The following is a 21,129-nucleotide window of genomic DNA, read 5'->3' on the forward strand; positions in this document are numbered from 1 at the left end:
TCCAGCCAGGCTGAGGCTGCCCCAGTGACATGCCCAATGACGACAAGAGCATGACACATCCCTCGCAAATTGCTACCCTGTAGGAACACATGCTTTTTTGAGTTGCCCTGCCCTGATTTGCTTTGCTTTGCTTCCCAGATTTTCCTTTCAAAGGTTGCTTCGGCTTTGCACCGATATGCACCATTAGTTACTCACTGCCCTGCTTTGTTGGACCCGTTACTAATATCCACCAGCCCATCCATATGCGCCTTGCAAAACAAGGCTGTCCAACTGACGTCGGCCTCTACACAGTCCCCGAGAAATGGCAACACACCTCCCCATTCTCGTGCCGGCCTGGCTACAGTAGCGGCTCGTTGTGGGTGGTCCATCTACAAGTACATCCATACCTACTTCGTAAAGTTCCCGTCTCTCACACATGCAAAACAGCCCCGGGAGGTGGCAGTGCCCAGAGAAGAGAGATTACTACACACATCAGACAAGGCTAGTACTCGTACAGACTTGCTACCAACGGCAAAAGCAGATTACAGTACAACCCATTGCAAGGATGCCAGGATCAAAAAAGACAAAAAGGTAAATACAAACACGACCATTTCTCCGATGATGGTCTTATTTCTGGGGAATTCGGATTCCCGTCCTTTCCCACACACACAAGGTCCTTGCATCTCCGTTCCCGTTGATAAGCAGCACATCAGCCCAGCCAAACGGCACATGCTATATTGGGGCAATGCCAAGCAACCGGCCGCCCCCCAGACACACCCAAAAAAAGCATCGCTCTCCGGCAAAGCTACAGTAGTATTGACCCTTATTTTTTTCAAGATACTACTCTGTACAAACTACCTGATCCTGTATAGTAATTTTAATATCGAGAACCTGCTGAGTCGAGATGATGCCGATGCCGATGCCGATGACGATGACGAACCATGGCGGGCCACCTTCTTCTTCAGCCCAACTTACACTCAAAAGGACAACATTGAAGAGAGAGTGTACGCAACACAACAGCCATGCCCTTTTGTCGCCATCATACTTACACTACTCCGTTAACTAATACACTGCATTGCACTACTTCCAAATGTGACGCCTTCTCAACAACATCCCGTAGCACACACCAAATTCCCATCATCGCCAAACGGCCATAAGCAACGTCAATCGCGTGCTCTGCATATGCATTTCGGGTAAGCTCCGACTTTAGCTCAAACCACCCCCAAACTCCGGAATGCCGCGTGTTTTTGTGAAGCGCGAAAGAGCGAGGCCGCGGGGGATGGGATGGGGGATGTATGAACGAAGATGATGATTGGGGAAAGGCGTGAGAGAAACAGAGACACAAAGAGAGCATGAAAGGGTGTGTGCAAGCAGCAAGCCAAAAAAAAGAATAGAGTAAAGGGAAAACGCCAGGCGAACCTGAAATCCCGGAGTCTCTGCGAATCAACAGCTCCCATTCGTAAAACTCACGAATCAGGTGTTGGAGATTCAGCCATCCCGATCTACGATGGCGCTACTCTTACATGGGCCCCATCTTTTGTTATTTCCCTCCAACGGCTTTTCAATTTTTTCTCACGCTCTCTGTGTCTCTCTCTGTTAAGTTTGCTCTTTTGGCTTCATACTTGCTGAGCTATCGTCATCCGCCCCTTGTCCGCACACACCCCCCTTCGACGTTCCGCCTTGTCCCCTTTCGCAAACCTTGTCTTGTGAAGAATAGCGCGCCGTCTCTTTTTTCTTTCCTTTCTTGCTTTCCCTTTTTCAAACTTATAAGACGAAATGGAACGGGGGAAAACGACAAATAATAAAATCAAGCGAGCGGCTTTTTAAACCCCGTCCCCAAACGAGGCTTGTCCCCTCCCACCACCCCCAGCCAAGCCTCCCTCATGTTATACACCAACAATGACAGGCTCCAAGCACAAGGGGAGGGGTGTCTCGTACGAAAAACACGGCGGCACTAAGCAGTTCAATATTTCCTTTTTCTCACCAAAAAGACAAAAAAACAAGGCCACGCCCCCCCTCATCCCTCTCCCACATCCCACCAAAAACCGACCGTCCGACCATCTGGCCGTGTCCAGTCCTCAGCCGCAGGGCAACATCCATTAGGTATTAGGTATAAGGTTGAAAGAGAGAGAAAAAAAAAAGGGCCCACGCAATGACCCCATGTTGATGATAAGGCTGGCCATGGCACCACCAAGCCTCGTACTATAAGTAATCAGAAGCCAGCAGCCCTACCAACCACAGACCCCCATCTAACTAGCTTGCCTGGCCCTGCCCCTTCTCCGTACTTTGCCTTGCCCTATCTAGCTTACGTGTACGCTGCACGGATGCGTGATTCGCTTCTTTGCATGCAAGTTGCTTCGTACAAGGCGGAAAGAAACCGGAGCAGTACGTACCCCCTTAGCTCGGGGCAAAGCTCCCCAGCAGCATCATATTAGCACCAATGCTAGTAACTATTCCGAGCAAAGAGCCAAAGCAAATCAAATAAAAAACAAGGCTCGTTGCCACTCGTAAACTCGTACGGGAAACCGATGTAACGCCCGGCCAAGAAAAGACAGACCTGCGGGGTGTGAGACGAGGCGAAGGCGCCTTCATTTTCCTTCTGGCGTGCAAAACCTAGTACCAAGAAAAGAAAAAAATAAACACCCCCGTTGTAGCACCCGTATTTGTCCTTGCTTATACGGAACGTGTTAGTGTCTTCGTTCTCTCTTATGTTTATTTTAATTTTTGCTTGGCCTTGCGAGTAGAGCAGTAATATCCGAGCTCCCGTTTTTAGACCAGCTCACCGTAATTAAAGACCCTTGGGGCAGATCTATATGGGGAGAAGACGTGGGCCAAGGAGAGCGATTACTCGTAATGGGGTAGTCCAAGTTCCTGGATGAGCGAATGCAACCTTGTCTAGGCCATATTCCTCTCGGCCGATCTCATTTATCGCATCGTATTGCTTGGTTATTGCGTGCCACACAAACAAAGCGCGAGTCTGTAAGCCAAGCATTATTAGTCAACAACGGTAAAAACATCAAGCCACAGCAGAAAAAACAATGTAAGCCCAGCCTTGTACTCGTAGCAGCTTCATTTCAGCCCCAGACGCCACGAACAAACCAGCAAATTGCCCCCCATCCCGTTGTAGTATTACTACTGTAGGCAATCGCCGCTCCCGCACTCCGTACACAATCGCTATTCTTCATCCCGTCCCCCGAGACTCCGGACTCCATAGTATTGGGTTGGCAAATAGGCCCGGCCAAGACACGTGCGGACGACGTGGGCATAAACTCTGTCCCGGTTCCCCCATCATAGTGGACCCGGAAATATAGGTGAGCAAATCGTCGCCACGCCTTATGGATCCCAGCGTATACGATGCAATACGGACCCGGGATGCATCTCGACTCCCATTCCCAAACGGCCGGTCCATGCGGTTGAGTCCCCTATCTTGCCTTGGCATTACCTTATACCGGATACACGTGCGTAGAAGGATCGGATAGGAATTATTTTAATTCCTTTGCCCGATGGCAGATGCGGAATTATAGCAAATCTCCCTTCCCCAACGTTGCCAAGCCGCATATCGAAATGCACTGAATCCTCATTACACCGTTTTTGGGCGTGACTTGAATCTCAGCCCACGAAATCATCTCAAACTCGTAAATCCCCTCAACCCAGCCGGAACCCCCATCTCTCGAGCAAGAAAGAGGGCGTGTTGCTTAGGATTATGGAGTTGCAAGAGGGGGCCAAGCAAGTAGCGCAAACTCCAATATCAGTTCAGATTCAAGTCCTTTTGTGGTTTTGCCTGACTTATACCCCTTAGTCATCCCTTGGTCAACGCTATGGAGCTTGCTGTAGGCGACTATACTATCGCTATGCCGTATCGACGATACTTGGGGGTGGGCTTTGTGAGGTTGACAACTCGTCCTTTTTTTTTTAACCATATCATAGCGCGCAGCGGTAGCCTCAGTGATCCTAGTCTCAGTCGAATTGCTCGTATACGAGTAAAAACTCCAAGACCAGAAGAGAATACAGAAAGGGGAGTGCAGCGGAAGGATTTTGCGAAAAGGCTATAGAGGAACCATACCTTACCCTTCACAGTCTGGCTTTGGTGTTGTTGTCCATGGCGAGTCATTCATCGTCTTACTGGTAATTTTTTGCTTCTTTGGGAATATGGTATCATACCATCCGGCTCTCGTACTTTAATGTATCTGCCTGCCTGGTGTTTTCTCGTCTATCAAAGCCGCCGCCGCATATTCATGCCTCCCCTATTAGGCATTTTTAGTAATAATCCCGCTGTAGGCGCCGCTCGGGCGGTTCTGCTCCGGCAATTTGGTTGGAGCCATCCGCCATCCCCACTAAGGCTCTAACTCAATTGCTTCCCGAGGGCCGCTCGGAGACAAACATAGCGAAGAAAGGGCGTGAATCATGCAAGACGATGGCATCCTTTTCTTCGATCTTCGGAGCAGAGGATATCTGCAGCGTGTAATACGGAGTAGGGCGAGCCGGCAGCCCCCCTTGCCGTGCCGCCGCCTCTTCTTGTCTTGACTCGACGCCGTTCCGTAGCCCCTAGAGCCATGGACTCGTGGTACTAAAGCCATACGGAATACTATTTGGAAGCATCGCAATTTTGCGCCCAACGTCCCCCCGTAACCGACCTGTTGGTTAATTGCCGCGGCTGCGGAATGAATGAATCGGTCTTGTCTTTCCTCCCCTCTCCCTGGCCGGCTTTCATCTCCTCGACGGAGACAGAGAAAACACATCCCATGCTCCGTACCGAGCATGATCCAGATCCATGTATACCCAATGGACGAGTCGAGCAGCAAGCGGTGACATCTAATGGCGGGGTCGGATGCTTCGAGTCCGGCTGACTGTACTCCCTACCAGCGAGGAATCCTTCCGATTGCGCTTCCATTTTCTGTAGTAAGCCAGCAGCGGTATGCTTGCAAGACAAGGCGGTAGGATCAACAGCACAGCTTGACAACAGCATTCCTCCGTTTCTCACGCCGTCTAGCACGTTCCTACTGCATGGCCAACGCAACAGTGAAGAAACTCCACACAAGTAAGCCTAGCCTGGGGACCCAGACAGCAGCCCTACATACGGAGCATACGTCAAGGCGCATACCCATACCCAATCCTGCGGTACATTCGCCTACCCTGCATCCTTTGGCGGAATGGGCATGGCGAACTTTTGCGCGGAGCTCGCATGTACTTGCATGTCCCAGCTGTTGGTTGGTCACCATCCGGCGAGTGCTGAATCCTAAGTTGAGGTGTTTTTTCTCTATCCCTCGTCGTCTTCCCATGTCCCATATTCGCTTGAATCATGAGCCTTGGTTGGGCCGCAGGGTGTGTGGCCAACATTGAAGTAAGCATTAAGCATACCGCAGAATAGAATCATAAACGACACGCCGCTTACAGTTCTCCCGTGCCCATCGCATCGTGATAGTATCTGGACCCAAGGGAAATCGCAAAAATTAACCAGCTTCCAGCAATTTGGAATTTCTTGGCCGCCAGATTTAGGTTTGCCCCTGGGGAAGTATACGCGATAGCCGGAATTGGCATGTTTGCGGGCTCTTTCATGTCTTGATAGCCTATTTCTCGTTCAACTGACTCGAGTAGCAGCTGCTTATCCGAGGCTTTGAGGTGAAGAGATCCACCTCCATATTCTAACCTCAACAACATCTCAACACGTGTTTCACCGCAATCTGTAAATATACTTGCCAGTACTTGTGTTACCGATTGAGGAACGGATTAGCATCTTGCAGAGACACTATGCCGCCTCACAAGACCAGCTCGGATATCATATCCACAGGAGCGCATCGTATTTACACGCCGGTGCAAGATGGCTTCCCCCACGTATAACGTAGCTCACCCTCACCCCTCACAACCCAAGGTGAGATATATCAGATAATGGTAGTGTAAGAATTTGTAAGACGAGGGCCCTTGGCGCTACGTCGACCACCGTTTACTCGAGCCAAACGCTGCTTGGCCCAGAGTACGAGCATCTCATCGCTCCGAGGCATAGGAGATAAACGGAGCTTCCAACTAACCTTCTAGTGTACCACCTTAAGTATAACACGCAATTCGTTCTGCCGCCGAGAGCCACAGTTGCCGCAGAGTATGCCGCATCCGTACAGCCATAGCCAGATCCTTCCACTTAGATCTCTCCAAAGGGAGGTGGGTGGACGGAAAGAATTTGGAAAGAGACTCTCAACCATCGGATAGGTGATGCCGAGTGGGAGTGAGAGGTGTTCGGCTTCCGTATCCCCACCTCCAGTTAATTTGTCCTCGTGTCTCTCAAATCCAGATGCGGCAGCCTGCATGCCCCCTTGCAGCGGGAATAAGACAAGACGAGAGGAAAATGAATCGGTGCTTAATTTCTGATTGGCCTGGGGGGATAATACCACCAGAAGAATGCCGTTGGACATCCCCCTCCATGGAAAGGGCTAGTATTGGTACTCGCAGTGCAAGCATCAGTTTACCTACGAAGCAATCTCCCCTGAAAGGGTTGTGCATGGGTTGGCTACCAGGTAGGTGGCTGTGGACGTGTATCGGCCGAACATTGAGGCATCGCGGCCGCTCCTCGGCCGAGCAGAGACCGCGCCAAAAGGGCGTGTATCGTGACCCATGTTGGAACAAAGCCGGAGTAGGCAGCAGTTATGCAACAGCGACACAGCACAACCTGGCACAACCTAGCACACTAATCCCATGCCCCTGGCCAGATGTTGGCTTCTGACCTCGAATAGATCCCAAGCCCGCCGTTAGTTGCCTTCTTGGATTCGAGAGGGCATGCTAGTACAAATACTGCACCCTTCCCCCCCTTCGATCTCACGGCTGTAAGAGACGCCCATCCCCTTACCGCAACGTTGGAGGTCGGCAATTCAGTCAGAAACAGAAAGAGAGACGTTCGAGGCGTATGTAGACAAATCCGGCTGTAAACGGTCAAGTTATTGCGAGTGCTAAGGCGGTCACTCTTCAGCTTCATGCTACAGGACCGCTTTTTCAGCCCTGTGACTGCTGGCCCTACAGACACACGCCCACATCCCAGGAGCCAGAGGAAGCCGAGACAAAACAGAGACGGAAAAGGACAATTGCTTGGGACCCGGCCGTTTTAGCGCTGGGAATGGACTCCCCTTCCGTGTCACTCTTAGCCAGTCACTCGGGCCTGTGATGCTGTCCCCTCACACCCCAAGGTCCACTTGGAGGAAGAAGGAATACCAAGTACTTGCTTGTACCAAGTCGAGTTAGAATGGTGACAGATACTGCCTAGTACAAGGACCAGCCGTACGTTCTCAGAGGGGCATGAGACCCAAAGCCTCCTGCAAAGCCCTACAGCAGGGCTGCTTTAACTCAATTGGGTGAGACGACGGGCTAAACCTCATATCGTATAAACGCAGATGTTGCCCCTCCATCCGACTGGGCTGTGGTTGGAGGGGCTGAGGTTAGGGAGCTGCGGCGAGTGACCTATCAGCAAGCTCCATCCTCATCTCGGTCCCGAGGCTTTCTCCTTCATCTCTCCTGTCCGACCATTTCGGCTCAGTGCCTCGTGCCTGTGGTGTGATTAGTGCCTAGGCCAGCTGAACTATCGTTTGGGTGGGATCAAACAGGCAAACCAAGGGAGGAGAAAGAGAGAGAGAGCGAGGCAGAGACAGACAATCAATCAAATGGGCAGCACAGGCCACCACATGACCAGCATCTCCTGCGCCAGACTCATCCTTCCAAAACGCCCAGCTGAACTCTTGGTCTCTTGTCTCTTCTTGTTTCCCGCCTGTCTTACTCACCCCCTTCTCGCCCACCCCTTTCCATTTGCTGATAGTTTAACGCCTTATACATGTTATTCCGTAGTGCGCGCGCATAGTCGGCCAATATTTTGCGTTAAATCTAAAGATTCAACCATCAACCTCAGCTCGGCTTTTGCTAATCAGCGCGAGGACGGCACCTCTGGGATAGTCCGCCAAGTTATTCCCTTTCTGGAATGCAACTCTTGCTGGTTTTGGCTCAGGTCCCCACACGCCACTCGCTGCCTGCTTATGCAATAGCCCAGGCGTACGTAGGCAAAGTAGGCTATCGGACAGCTGTGTCTCAGTTCTTCGATTGATGCGAGTCAAGCTCCAGGCTTCGTCGTGGCAAATCCGAACCGACATGTCATCATGATACCTCATCCCGCTGAAGCCATGGCACCCATCTCGGGATGATGGTAATTGCTTTGAGACGCCGGGCGGCCACTTCCTTGAAACCCATTAGTCTGCCACGTAAGAACCAAGCCACGCTTCTGAGCGTGCAGAATCGAATCCCCGCAAAGAAATTTCCCAGAATAGGACAATCTCCCGCGCGGGCACATGGCAATTAGATTTCCTTTAGTAAGCTCGAGATCGACAAAATATTGATGCAAAGTGCGTGTGAAAGCAATCCAGAAAACCTGTTGCAGAGAGCGGACATGGAGCCAAGGCTGCTGCTAGCACTCCGTAGATGCCTATCATTCGTAAGATACATGGCAATCTGACAAGTGACATTTAGCGAAATGGTCATCCCTGCGCCCGCGGCTGAACGCGTTTTCTGCTGGCAAAGGCATATCCTCAATGCGCACTTGTGGTTTTCCTAGTGGTACGATCATGGTATGATGGACAGAATGTGCAATCATAGCTGACCTGACTCTCCAAACGCTGTGTTGCGTGCCTCGCTGTGTCTCGACACTTGGCCCGCCCGCAGTAGGACCGACATAGACCAGCCCGTGGCCGACTCACAGGATCTTCAGGGGGGTTCATCTTGCATCGGAAGGGATAGAGCAGGCGATCTAGCGCTAGGATTCCGATTCTCTGCATTGCACACTCCGTACTCCGTATACTCGGACCAAGGTAAAAAGACACAGCCCGGCGTTGCATCTCGCCTAGGTGATTTGCGCCAACGTCCGCGCCTAGGCCGTGGTATATTCCGCATATATCTCTAACCAACCCAATATTAAGCGATCGGAGAAGAGGCACGCTTGAAGATGCACTCTCCGTCCCACCCCGCTTATTCCGGACCGCTTCAACCAAGAGGCATCCCCCTTGCCTTCCCTTCTGACACCCACCTGAAGCCCTAGTGACGGGACCAAGAAGAACATTGACCCCTTCTCCTTTGGGCAGCATTTTCGCGGCGCGAGCGATTTGTGGGGAACCCCGTAGTAGTCTAGTTCTCAGGCGAATCGTCAGACCGCCGTCTAGAATGCTTCTAGCGTTCTCTGCTAGACCAGATGCCGCCTAGACCATCTATCGAAATTTGCAAGATAACCGGGCCATGTTGTCATCTTCTTCCACTGTCGTTGTTTTCCGTCATGTCCTTCCTAACCTGGGCGTGCGTTTGGTTATCGTTTCCACTTGAAACGCGGGTCCCATCCGTAGATCTTTCGTGCCGTGTATGTCGTGTATAATTAGCAGCTTGCTATTACTCGTACATGCCACCTCGCCCGCGTGTAAGGAGAAAGAGCGCTCCCAGGTGCCATTCTTAAGCCCGAGGACGGTGGTGATGCGGCTGTGAAGAGGTTTTCCTGCTGACCTCATCACTAACACCGCCATCGGCTGCTCGCTCTCGACGGGAGAGGAGCCTTGTGTGCGGTTCGTAGCGCGTGGCATATCTGCAAGCCCCGAGGCAAATGCAGACCTACGTAACATTCATGTACTCCGCAGCTTCTGGCAACAATCTGCACCTTCAACCGCCATCTTGGTTCTTGGTACCAAATCCCAGGTGTTTCCGGATGAAAAAAGGGCTGGCGGCGCCGGCAGTTGACACGGCGTGCATCCGTGGCGACGGCTTGCAAATCGGTCGTCGGAGCTCGGGACCCTCTTTTACCAAGTTCGGTCCGTACATGCATACGAGCGTGCGAATAAGAAGCAGCCGTTGACATATAAACTGGAGCTCTGCGTCAAGCTGCCCCGGTTTTCCCCCTTCGGCTCCGTTTGGAGAGTAATTTGGTTCCTGAGTCTTGTGGACCCGGGCTACGGGGACCTCGAAGACATCCTGGTCGGCGACCTCTCAAACCCTCATGAGATTTCTCTTGTATACGTCGTTGCGCTCACATCTTCGGCTTCCTTGTGTAAGACACGCCGTGCCTCTCAAAAGCCCTTAGCCCGCCATCATGATTATCTTGCGGGCGTTGCTGGACCCCATCAGCAAGGCACTGACCAGGCGTGAATGCAAGAGGAGGCGTTTTGTCACATTCGTAGGCGCATACAGCAATGGCATTAGCCAACACCGACTCATTGTTGCTGATCCTTATTTTTAATTTTCTTTTCAACCACCATTGTGACGATAACACGTGCCACGCCCCTTGGCAGACTTACAGCCCTACGAACAAAGCTGTGACACAGGAGGCGCATGTACGTTTCTCATAGTGGAGAAGCGCAGATGATGGTTCGCGCCACATTCTGAGGGAGGCTCCAAGGGTTGTAAGAGAACCTAGCCGCTCCCTTGGGGCATCGTCGTTCCTTAATGACGGTATGCTGCATAATCGCCCGATGCTCCGGTTCGTCCGGACGTTTGGCCAGTTGAATGAGATTTTGCTGTCGAGTCCACCCTTCCAGGCTGCCCTCGCAAATAATATGATGCATCGCCTTTGCTCGACGAGTCCTGACTCAAGCCCTCTCCACATGCTTCCACTGCAAGGAAAATCTCCCGTCTCCCTTCGTCCGAAGACGTAAAATGTTGGGAGATGGGCGGTAAATCGCTGCGATGGGCATTGTAATTGGCGCCAGGCCACCTGGTTCTCTTGCGAATCCTTGCTAATTGGAGTTTATGCTTCAGCCTTGCGGACCACCCCTCTATCGGTGCCGGCTAGCCTTGTGACATCCACGCTAATCGTTCAATCTCCGCCAAGGCCCAACTGGACTGCAGGCTTCTGGAAGATCCGGCTAGAATCACAGTAAAGAGGGTCTCGTTTCCGCTCGTGTTTTATAAGCGCTTGTGTTGAGTAAACTCATTTGTGCTCGGAGACTTTCTAGATAGATTGATGATATGAGCTAGAGTAGGGCACTAGCCGGAAACCTCGGTCGACCAACTTGTATAACACGCCGCTTTGGAAAAGTGTTTCCACAGCGTGTTATACAGAGTAGAACATGGACCATTTCACATCCGCACAGGGCCTCCAGTATGTCGTAAAAATAGGTGGGGGATTGGCACGACTGTAAGATGTGCTCCGTACCGTAATATCGATCCCGAGTCGTTTACTTGACCGTGTTCTTGGTGGCGGCAGAGATAGTCCCCAGATGCCGAGGCTCATTCAATGCTTTGGACTGGTTGTGGGCATCCTTGGGATTTGCCCCTTGGTTTTTGGCATTAGCTGCAGCGACTCTTTCATCAATAATGCCCGTAAATGTGATATCGGACGGACGTAAACCCAGAGCACAACCGGATCTGACGACAATAAGGTGATGCAGCTCGCAATGCGCACAGGATAACCGGTAGATGCGCCTCTTGAGGCTTAGCTGCTGTATCGGCACCGCACCATTTTCTGTCCAACCACAGGGTGCAAACTGCTGTGGCTAGCTTGGGATGCCAGGGTGTGCGTTGCGATTGAATCCGCCTCTCGAAGCTTCATACCATTCACAAGGCGCAGCTGAGTGGGCCGCGGCCGCGGTAGAGAGGCCAAGCTGCGTTGTGCAATTACGAGTACAAGAAACGGAACAATCCGTTTCCCCCTTTTTCCTTTTTTTTTTCTCAATGTCGCTGCCCCGACTCATGCGCAACGATGGAGCGATGCGCCGGCCGATAATTCAGGCCGCTAGGCTGATCTTGCTAGCGGCGAGGGATGGTAGCTGGAGAAAAGAAATAGATGCAGGGCGTAGCTTGTGTTTTGACGACTCCAAAGACGGGCTTCAATGGGTTACGCCCTGACACACCCCTCCTCTTCCTTCTTCTTTCATGCCGGCCGAGAGAGTCATGGACGGTGACTTCATTTCGCTTTCAGGAGCCACGACACCTGGCTTGGATGCCAAATGTAGAAAATACACCCGCTGCTTGTCAAGCCTTCTTTTGGCGGGGAAGCGGCGTGCTTGACCAAGCTCGGCCCACCTTTTACCCTTTTGTTGACGAATATGGCGATTAAAAGCGATGGTGGTTAAACGCGGAATTTGGAGCATAGCCCTGCTCGTTCTCCATAAGGCTGAGAGCCGAATAGCCTACCATTTGTGTCGTGTCGTAAGGCAATGTTATGCTAATAAACCCAGGATGCCCGGAAATCACCAGCATCAGCTAACTATGTACTAGTATTGGTACATTGATAGGTCGAGGGGCGACCCAAAGCGCATGCGCGTTGGCGACCCATCTCATCCATGGCGTAAGACGTATGAATAACCGTATTTGCTGTTTGTCTGTTCGCCTCGCGCAGATCTTGTAGCCTTGCTGTGGACGATTGGCTGTGGGAGTCAGTTGCTCTTCACTCTATTCCGCCCTGCGGCGCCCTTTGGTCAAGAAGCTGTGCCGCCTTGCGGAAGGCCTGCGGAATGGTATCAATTGCCGACATCATGTACCGCAAAAGCTGAAAGGGTTAGTGCCTCTTGTGAGTGTGAACTAGTGGGTGCTCAAACTTCCCGGTCAGCATCTTGAATTACCCTTGCTGAGACAATCGTGGTTGTCGACTTGGTGCGGTCCATACAGTACTGACACGGAAATGTGGTCTGGCTCCGAAAAACGCCCTGCTCTGAAAGACCGACACACCTTACCTGAAGAGGCCATCGTTTACTGGTAGAAAAGGGATTGCACAAGCGTTCGTTTAGAACCTTGAGGCCTGGATGGTTCAACCCAGGAGAGCAGAATTGATGAGACTCTGCAGCTTTGCCGAAATCTGTCTCATGAAATGGCCAGAAAAGGCGATTTCGCCATTGTCATCACGTGACAAAACCTGTCACTCCCGTACCGGCACGACGCCAAGAGCACATCTCCGCTGGCACATGCTAGCCAGGCCTCGCGTTAATTACCTGTTTCACGGCGAGGACAGTCGAAGCCGAACCAGCGTAGGGAGTTGATTGTGGTTTGCAGCCTCAACAGTTCCCGTCTCCTGGCTTGGGGCTGAGAAAGGCGCTGACGACACGGGTTTACAGGTGGCACTGATGCCCACATCCAGATCTCTTTGCACCAGTGACGGCTTGCCTCGCAATACATATTACTCGGATTGCGGGGCAGTATCCATAGCTAGTTGCATATCAAATCTCATCTTGAGCAAACTCCAAGTCCATGTACTCGTAGTCCGCGCAGCTGGGTCCTTGCAAAAGAGGGGGGCGTACGGGGGGTTTAGGCGGTGTCATGGCTCAAGAAACCTCGAGTTGGGCGATGTCAAGGCTGATCGAGCTAAGCAAGGAGTCTCCCGTCGTCGTCTTTCGCAGTAAAACTTGCTGTTCGTGGGTCGGCTCCGGCGACGTGAAAGGGCGGCCGAAATCCACAAGCTGATCAGCCAAATGTCCTTGGATGGGCCTAGTGGCTTGCTGGGGCACGTACCGGAGCACAAGAGCTAAAAATTTCTCCAGGGAACTGCTGGCCTCTGTGCGGAAGCACGGAGCGCCGCTTGTGACTCGTTGCATGGGAACGGCATACTATGCTAAGTCAGCACGGCGAGCTGAGCTCTGAGCTAGTCTTAGGGCGATTCAGCCCTCCCAGGAGCAGAAGCTCGTGCGTGGGCGGACCGGTAGGGCGCAGAGTCCATGGAGGACGCGGAATTATTGCGTGAATCCTGTTGCAGGCACAATTAGTTAGGCCTCATGGCTCCGCCCAGCTGAAGTTAAGCGGCGTTGACAGGTTGAAACCCCATGCTGCGAGGCAGTATTAGGTGACATACCGCGGAATCTTGACACGTCTTGCAAGCCACAATCCAAGAACCTTGGTCATCTGTCCACGGAGATTGCAGTCGGGTCTGAGAGGCTGAAGCGACTTGTTGGTGATGCAAAGGCGAAGTTGGGGGTTAGCAGCGATTCTGACGCAGCAGCACGCACTAGCCCAGAGCCGACATGCCGGAGACGCTGCGTGTGAGTATGAGCTACCCGAGACCTGATTCAACCCAAGGCATTTTCTGGTTGGGCAGGATTGTGATGAAAGACGAAGAAATGCTGGTGACGTTTACTGGACGTTGGTGAGGCTGGGCTGATTGACTGGTTGGTGGTACTTTTGAATAAAAGGCGGTGTTGAGCGGTATTATTTGGCTGTGGCCGCTCTTTCCCACCCAACTTACCGGAGTTGTGGTACCATCTCGTCGTTGGTGCCGACAGTGGGATTCGCCCAATCTAGGTAGCTAGTACTTGGACTTGACCAAGATTGCCTGAGACAACAGCACTAGACCGCCCACTAGCCCGCGGTACCCAGTACCGGGGCCGCAATCTGGGAGCTGGTGACTGGTAACGAGCATCTCGTACCAACAGATATCCGTACAGTAAACCGCTGTCATGCGGCGTCTTCAACAAGCCGAACCCTGTCTCTCTTGCGCTCCAACGGCGATTCCAAATCTCCAGCCATTAGGATGAGCTGAGCTGAGCCTCGAGCATAGCGAACCATCTTCCACAAATCAGCAGACTGCCTGGTTCGCCGAGGCCATCCCATCGCTAACGTAAGAGCTGGCCACGATGCTGGCCTGGTCAGGACGACTAATTACGAATGCTTCTCCAAGGACACGCCTGAAACATCATCCACTGGTATTTCTCATCAGACCGTTGTCTTGGCAGTCCGTCCAGTGCTAAGGCGCCAAACTTAGGTCAATGTTATGACTGCGAAACTTGATCTCACGGCCTTGACCAGAGGCATGGTCATTATACAACAAGGAAGCGCGAGGCATCCGCATGGCGCCGTTGCCACCACCTGAGCGCAGGGCTGCCATAGCAGAGCCCTACACCCCTCCCCTCTCCTTGGATGGAGCTGGCTACTTCTCTCTTGTCCTGCTAGTCGGAGGAATATCGTCTCCTGCGGCTCGGCTCTGGAAGTGCTGCCATACAATACGGAAACATAGCTACGACGTGCTGGAACAGACTTCGTATACCGCAGGTCGAACGACCCCGGTCTTGTTGCTTTCCCTTTTTTGCCGTTTCTATCGCCAGGGGCCCGGATTCTGCATTCATGGAGCAGTAATGGCAGCCATTACTGAAAGGGATAGGAGAGACTGGGGAGAGTGAATGCAAGTACGAGCATAATACAGTAGGGATGGAAGACGAGTGGAGCGCCAGAGGGACAAGATGGAGATGGAACAGGCCGCCATGTCCAGCGTCCGGCATCATCAGTCAGTTCTCCAAGCAGCACTCATTCCCAGCAACAGGACCGCGCTGCTCACCACAACCTGAGATGGATGTTGCCTGGCTACCTTAATTGCTTAGCGCCGACTTGGACTGGACAGCAGCCACGCCTCACCGAAGCCAGACGCCCCCTCATCCCCTTGTCCCTCGTCCAGCCCTGGGACAGACAGCCCAGCCTAAGAAAGAGGCGCTCCACTGGTGGGATCAATGGCCCTACATACATGCACACCACCGTGCTTAACCCTACCGGTCCCTGCCTGCATCATCCACGCCCCCTCCTGGCCACTGGGGTGTCGTCCTCGCTCTCACTCATCTCCAGACAGCGTCAGTGCTGGCCCTACAGCCCAGCCATGGACACACCCCTCCTCCCCAGGCCAAAGGACCATAAGGCACTAAGACAGGGCTGCCCACGCGCATCCCGTCCTGCTACTTGGCTTGTACGACGGTGCTAGAGCAGCCGCACCCGAGCACCGTTGGCTCTCGAGTCTTGCTTGTACCTGTATGTACACCCGGGGAGGGGCTTGCAGTCCAACGCACCTCTCAAGTCAACCGATCCTCTGGGAACGCTCTTCGCTCGGCTTCTACTTCTGCTTCTACTACTAGCACTTCTGCATCGTCTCTTGGCCCCTGTTGCTGGTACGCTTGCAAAGTCCTCAAGGGAACGGAAGCATGGATACGCCCCTCCCCCTCCCTTCGATTACTCCGCTCTGCTCTAATAAGGCTGGTGCTTCTCGCGCCTTCAGCGGCCTTTGCTTGGTATCAAAAGGGAACATGTCAACGGCAGCTACAGCGTGAGTGGCATCGACGGCTGGTTGCCTTGTCGGTGTGCCTTTGCCTTGCCATCGGCCTCGTTGACTCAACCCCGGCACTGGGGAAAGAAACAAGATAGGGAGGCGAGAGAGGACGAGGAAAAAAGATAGGCTACTTTTGGACACAAGAAACAAACATGGCTCCTCCAACGCACGGCACCCCTTGTCCAACCACGTCCCTGGTTCTCCTCTAGCCAAACGACCACCCGCGCACTAACAGGATTGGCACTTGTTGGAGGCCATCTCAATGCTGGTCGCCTATCTATCTGCACGCCCCATGACCATGCTCTCGTCTTCCTACTCCCACGCCCTGCTCACTGTCTTGTCTCTCTGGCTGGGCCGAGCAGAGAGCGCAGCGGAGACCAAGCTTGATATTTCTCTTTTGGTCTCCCGCCTCTCGCCCCTACATTAAAAGTCGTCCTAACCTCCCACTTGTTATAATTCGAGGGCATCCCATGTCTTTGGTCCCCTCAACTTGCCTCTAGTGGCTTCGTGTATCATTCTTCCAATCCTCGTTCTCCAATCCTATTCGCCTTTACACGTTTGCCTCTTTGTCTGTTCCTGTTTTTGTTCAGCTACCATCCCCAGACCACACCCAGGCACGCACTGCCTCGGAGCATCTTTGCGGCCCATAGAGCTGGACCTGGAAGACGCAAAAAAATTCCGAATCCATTGCCACTTACGCATTTCTTCCCTGCTTCGCCGACGCGACACGTACGACGGACCCCGTTGCCGCAGCTGAAGCAGTATATTTGCCATTTCACTGGCGCATTGACTTCCCGTCAGCTACAATTCGTTTCCATGACTCGAATGGGCGTGTAACGGCAAACACCTTTTGCTCACATATTCCACTCCAAAGGCCCACCTCGGCCTTTGCTTTCTCTTCTCGACATCTCTTCCCGAACTTCAAAAGCCTATAACTCCCACCTCACATCACAACAATGGCCTTTCCTCCGCACTATAGAGAGGTCCCTGCTCCTCTCCCAAGCATCGTCGTGCCTGGAAACGGAGCCAATCGATTCAGAGACCAAGGCATTCCCTTCTCAAGAAGTCCGGCAATGGCCATTCCTGGTATCGAAACGCGGGACGACGTGCCTCCTCCTCTACCTCCGCCACGAAACCTCCCCTTTGGCGACGCACCTACCCAGTTTCGGGACGACTTCAAGGACAAGAGAGACTACTCTCGTGGCTCTTCCTTTGCCAGTCGCTCGTCCTTTGCCAGTGGCTACGGCAGCATGAGTCCCTGTCATATGGATGATCGATCTGGATACAAGAGAAGGGAGGCTGGAAGCATTACTAGCGATGAGGGCTATGCGAGCTATGCTTCCACAGAGAGGTGGGAACAGATTGCCTGCGCAAACCTCGCAGAGTAACAAAAGAAAGTAAAATAAAACTAACATGTTGCATATGGCAGGTCCCGCGATTCCCTCTCCAACAACGAACCCTTCTGGCTTCACCATAACCAATTTCACTACCAATCAGCAGCCGACCTTCACGGCGACAGCGCGAAGAAGATGCTGACTCCTATCCGGACGGTGGTGGACAGATCGCCCCCCCGTTCGCTTCTCAGCGGTCCCATCAGCGATCTTTCACGAGGACTGCAGAACGACCGGTTTGCTCCTAGCTTACCCAACCTACCCATCCAACTCCCCATCCACAGCCGCGCACCCTTTGAATCGCAACCCCGAGACTCACCAACCTTTTCCGCCGTCTCCCCCAACTCAACGCCCTTCCACCGATCCCCAATTGACCACCGCTCTCCCTATGACAGCTCAGAACCAGATCGTTCACCCCGAGGCAGGTCAAGACGGAACAACAGCGATGATGCCACTTCCACCCAGGGCAGCTTTGTTGACGATATGGAGATTGACGAGACATCCTCTCTCAAGAGACTTCACATTGAAGATGGATACGCAGGCGCAGGTCAGAAGCGCCGGGCCGCCAGCCCTGCATCGGACGACCTCGGCTTACACATGATGTCTGGCCAAGGTGCATCCCGCGGTTCTCCTACTCCTCGCCTGTCATCGGGCCCTCAATCCGCGACATCAATGCTGAGCAGCGCCTCTTCGCGACCCGGCTTCTTCATGTCTTCCATCTCTATCCCGCCTTCTGCTAGCTCATATGGCCACCGCTCACCCGGTGGGGTCTCACCAGGGGCCCTCTCTCCCACATCATGCACCTCTCCATACAACACGCCCGCATCCCTCAACCCAAGCCCCAAGACGTCAGTTGCCAGCAGAGCACCTATGCATTCACGAACCGCGTCTGGCGCCAGCCCACGGAAGCTCCCTGATATGCAAAAGCCCAACAGCACCAAGTTCCAAGGATTCTACATGTGCGAGTGCTGTCCCAAGAAGCCCAAGAAGTTTGAGACAGCCGAGGAGCTGAGGTACGTAAACAATGCGCTAAGTTTTCTTTTTTTCTATGCCCCACCATTTATTTTTGGGCCGGATTTCCTTTTAGAAGCTGTCTTGCTTGTTATATCATTCCAGCGCGCTGACTCAACCTCCTTAGTGCTCACGAAGCCGAAAAGCAGTATGAGTGCAGCTTCTGCGGCAACCGCTTCAAGAACAAGAATGAGGCCGAGCGACACCAGAACTCTCTTCATGTACGCCGTCATTCATGGTCATGCTCCGCGCTGTCGGGCTACAATCGGGCGTTTCACGAATCGACAACGCATCCCGGCGAGGCCGATGCGTGTGGTTACTGTGGGGAGGAGTTCCCTCGATCGGGACTTGGAGCGAGGGCCGGCTTACTCAACGGTGGTATCCAGGCAAGACACGCTACTGACCAGGACTGGGAGGAGCGGATCCGACACCTTCAAGAGGTGCACAAGTTCCGGGAGTGCAACTCGTCCAAGAAGTTCTACAGGGCCGACCACTTCCGCCAGCATCTCAAGCACAGTCACGCAGGCACTAGCGGCAAGTGGACAAACATGTTGGAGAATGCCTGTTTGATGGAGGAGGACCCTTCGCCGAGGTGAAGAAAAAAAAAAAAAAAAAATCTGGCTCTCGACGGCTGCATTCGAAGCACTGCAAGGATCGGCCGCGCGCAGCAGCTCTCATGACGATTTACTTAACGAATTGTTTATACATAAAAGCTCTTCTCGTTTCTTTGAGAAGACGGCATAGCCTCACATTTTTTTCCCCCGTTATTATTTTGTTAAACAAAAGGAATACCCGCTCCGGAAGGCGATATAGTGGAGCTCTGCATTTGCATTTGACAGTCAAAATAAATATTTTTCGCGTTGGCCGAGGCCTTTTTTTTTCTCTCTTCCGTTTCCTTTCTTTGATAACGAACGACTTTACGACAATCAGTTGATTCATATAATTGGGCGCTTGGGTGTCAAACCAGGGAAAAAGAAAAACTACGAAAAAAAAAATTGAGCTCTCAAACATGTTGGCTCAGCATTGGGAGGGAACCATGTGTGATTTCGCAAGTAAAATAAAGCCAGGGTACATGATGATGGCTGGATACGATGTCGCCACTCTTGGGCACATGGCCTCAGCCCACCGATGGAGGTAGGGTGATTCCAAAACACGAATGCCAAAATTCGCAGGGTGTTTTTGTGTGCCCTTGGAAAGTAATATGGCGAAGATGCATTGGTGCCAGCCTAACAACGGTCTGAAGGAGAGGAGGTCGAGCCGAAGATGCCATTGGACATTTGCAAAACAGGTCAGGCTGACAAAACCACGGCACGCAGCTGGGCTTGCAGAGAATCCCAGGTAGAGCATCCTCCCCCCGGCTGATTCCACGACGAGTAAGACGTGCGCATGCTTCTGTTGCGCCTGTGCCGCCGAATTTGGCGAAGAGAGGCAGCTCCCCATGTCAGCCGCTAAGACGGGCCTCACACAGGATTCAGGATCTCTTTTTTCCCCGTCTCTTCATCGCAGGGCTGCCTCTCTTCTTTGCTGCTACGATTACGGAGCACTACTACTGTCCAATTGCAGGCTAGCTGAATCTTCGGAAGAGCTCCCAGGCAACCCGCGTTTACCAGGGCTCGGGGCGGACGTTGATTCTCCCCTCTGCCGAAAGTCTAGATGAGCCTGGGTTTGCGTCTCAATTGCCGTTTTTTTGCTGTGGGACTCGATATGCCCTACCGGCCCTGGAGCGAATTGCAACTACGAGTACAAAAGGCGACTCACCTGTTGCGAGAGAAGGAATGTTGACGCAATCGACGTTGGCCGGCGCCTGGGAACAAATGGAAAAAGGAAATCCGTAGACGCGCAGATTTCCGCAGAGCTGCAGAGGAACTAAGCAAAGCCAGCCCATGGCCGTGGGAGCCCGTCGCAAACCACTCCCGAGCGAAATTTCACACTAGATTGGGCTGTACGCAAGTGGCTGACGATGAACGGGCTCTGGTTGGGCTGAGGCATGAGACCCCGGTCCCAGATACATGGCACGGGCTGGCCCCAAGCCCTACCCTCCTCGGCCTAGGTGGAGGGGGACAGCAGATGCTCAGCCAGCCGTCGTGTGACGGAGCCCAGCGAACGAGACATGGGATGCCCATTGGCAAAGATCAGACCGGAACAGCTGACATACAGATTGCCCTCTGGGACGGGCTTGGTAGGCATGGGAAGCCGCCTGAAAGTGGTGCCACACATGTGCGAGCGAGTGAACAGCCAAAAAAGACGTTTCATTCCTTGCCTCGCCGTGTATGGGTTTCTTTTTTCTTCTTTTTGCTACAGTACAGCCTTGATGCCATGGGCGTGTATGACAAAGGATGACGAGGTTTCATCAATAGCTTTTACGGACCTTTTCGGCCCCAGACGATCCGGCTGCGAATTGGAGGGAGGGGGTGGAAAGGCACCGGGGTTTGGGAGGAGGATCCGGCCGGCGAAAGAGGGAAGACGAGGACGCAGACAAATGCCGAAAAGGGGTGGAGGCTAAATGAAGTAGAAAAAGTGATTTAAAGACACTCAAAAAAAAAGTCTTGAAAAAGGGTTTCAAGGCACGATTTTTCAAAATATTTAGATATGAAAAAAATTGGCAATATGATTCATTTCATCAACAAGGCTCTCCCTCCATCTCCCCCCCCCCTCCCGCATGTTTGTCATGTTAAACCCGACAGGATTTCAACGCACGAAAAATAAGCACGCGCGCATAAGCTGGTTCCAGATTTT

At 52.8% G+C, this 21,129-nt stretch overlaps 5 protein-coding genes and 1 pseudogene across 6 annotated transcripts; 3 read left to right on the plus strand and 3 right to left on the minus strand.

Moving 5' to 3' along the window:
- Positions 1-112: 112 nt before the first annotated feature.
- Positions 113-1,272, plus strand: M431DRAFT_461055 (annotated as a pseudogene; the record flags this gene model as incomplete). Its single annotated transcript has 1 exon — positions 113-1,272. A coding segment is annotated over one exon (929 nt), but the record flags the coding sequence as incomplete, so codon positions are not given.
- Positions 1,273-8,324: 7,052 nt separating this feature from the next.
- M431DRAFT_460979 (hypothetical protein) lies at positions 8,325-9,289 on the minus strand. Its single transcript, XM_024915354.1, has one exon. The coding sequence runs from the start codon at positions 9,081-9,083 to the stop codon at positions 8,532-8,534; it is 552 nt and encodes a 183-aa protein (XP_024773035.1). The 5' UTR covers positions 9,084-9,289; the 3' UTR covers positions 8,325-8,531.
- A 2,413-nt stretch (positions 9,290-11,702) lies between these two features.
- M431DRAFT_483510 (hypothetical protein) lies at positions 11,703-12,663 on the minus strand (the record flags this gene model as incomplete). Its single annotated transcript, XM_024916126.1, has 5 exons — positions 11,703-11,744; positions 11,829-12,091; positions 12,205-12,344; positions 12,369-12,424; positions 12,646-12,663. The coding sequence occupies 5 exons, from the start codon at positions 12,661-12,663 to the stop codon at positions 11,703-11,705; spliced, it is 519 nt and encodes a 172-aa protein (XP_024773036.1).
- Positions 12,664-14,534: 1,871 nt separating this feature from the next.
- On the plus strand, positions 14,535-15,165 carry M431DRAFT_461198 (hypothetical protein). Its single transcript, XM_024915355.1, has 2 exons — positions 14,535-14,606; positions 14,666-15,165. Exon 2 carries the CDS (start codon positions 14,751-14,753, stop codon positions 15,078-15,080), a length of 330 nt encoding a protein of 109 aa, XP_024773037.1. The 5' UTR covers positions 14,535-14,606; positions 14,666-14,750; the 3' UTR covers positions 15,081-15,165.
- A 1,782-nt stretch (positions 15,166-16,947) lies between these two features.
- Positions 16,948-18,989, plus strand: M431DRAFT_88700 (hypothetical protein; the record flags this gene model as incomplete). The annotated part of the gene is made up of 3 exons (XM_024923940.1): positions 16,948-17,342; positions 17,421-18,395; positions 18,521-18,989. The coding sequence occupies 3 exons, from the start codon at positions 16,948-16,950 to the stop codon at positions 18,987-18,989; spliced, it is 1,839 nt and encodes a 612-aa protein (XP_024773038.1).
- A 211-nt stretch (positions 18,990-19,200) lies between these two features.
- Positions 19,201-20,168, minus strand: M431DRAFT_461220 (hypothetical protein). The gene has a single exon (XM_024915356.1). It carries the CDS (start codon positions 19,831-19,833, stop codon positions 19,411-19,413), a length of 423 nt encoding a protein of 140 aa, XP_024773039.1. The 5' UTR covers positions 19,834-20,168; the 3' UTR covers positions 19,201-19,410.
- Positions 20,169-21,129: the final 961 nt, after the last annotated feature.

This window comes from Trichoderma harzianum (assembly GCF_003025095.1).
Source record: "Trichoderma harzianum CBS 226.95 unplaced genomic scaffold M431scaffold_8, whole genome shotgun sequence".
Taxonomy (NCBI): Eukaryota; Fungi; Ascomycota; class Sordariomycetes; order Hypocreales; family Hypocreaceae; genus Trichoderma; species Trichoderma harzianum.

Coding starts and splice junctions, on each gene's coding strand:
- M431DRAFT_461198 (XM_024915355.1), top strand. CDS start 14,751: ATGGCGCCGTTGCCACCACCTGAGCGCAGGGCTGCCATAGCAGAGCCC.
- M431DRAFT_460979 (XM_024915354.1), bottom strand. CDS start 9,083: ATGCTGCCCAAAGGAGAAGGGGTCAATGTTCTTCTTGGTCCCGTCACT.
- M431DRAFT_461220 (XM_024915356.1), bottom strand. CDS start 19,833: ATGGGGAGCTGCCTCTCTTCGCCAAATTCGGCGGCACAGGCGCAACAG.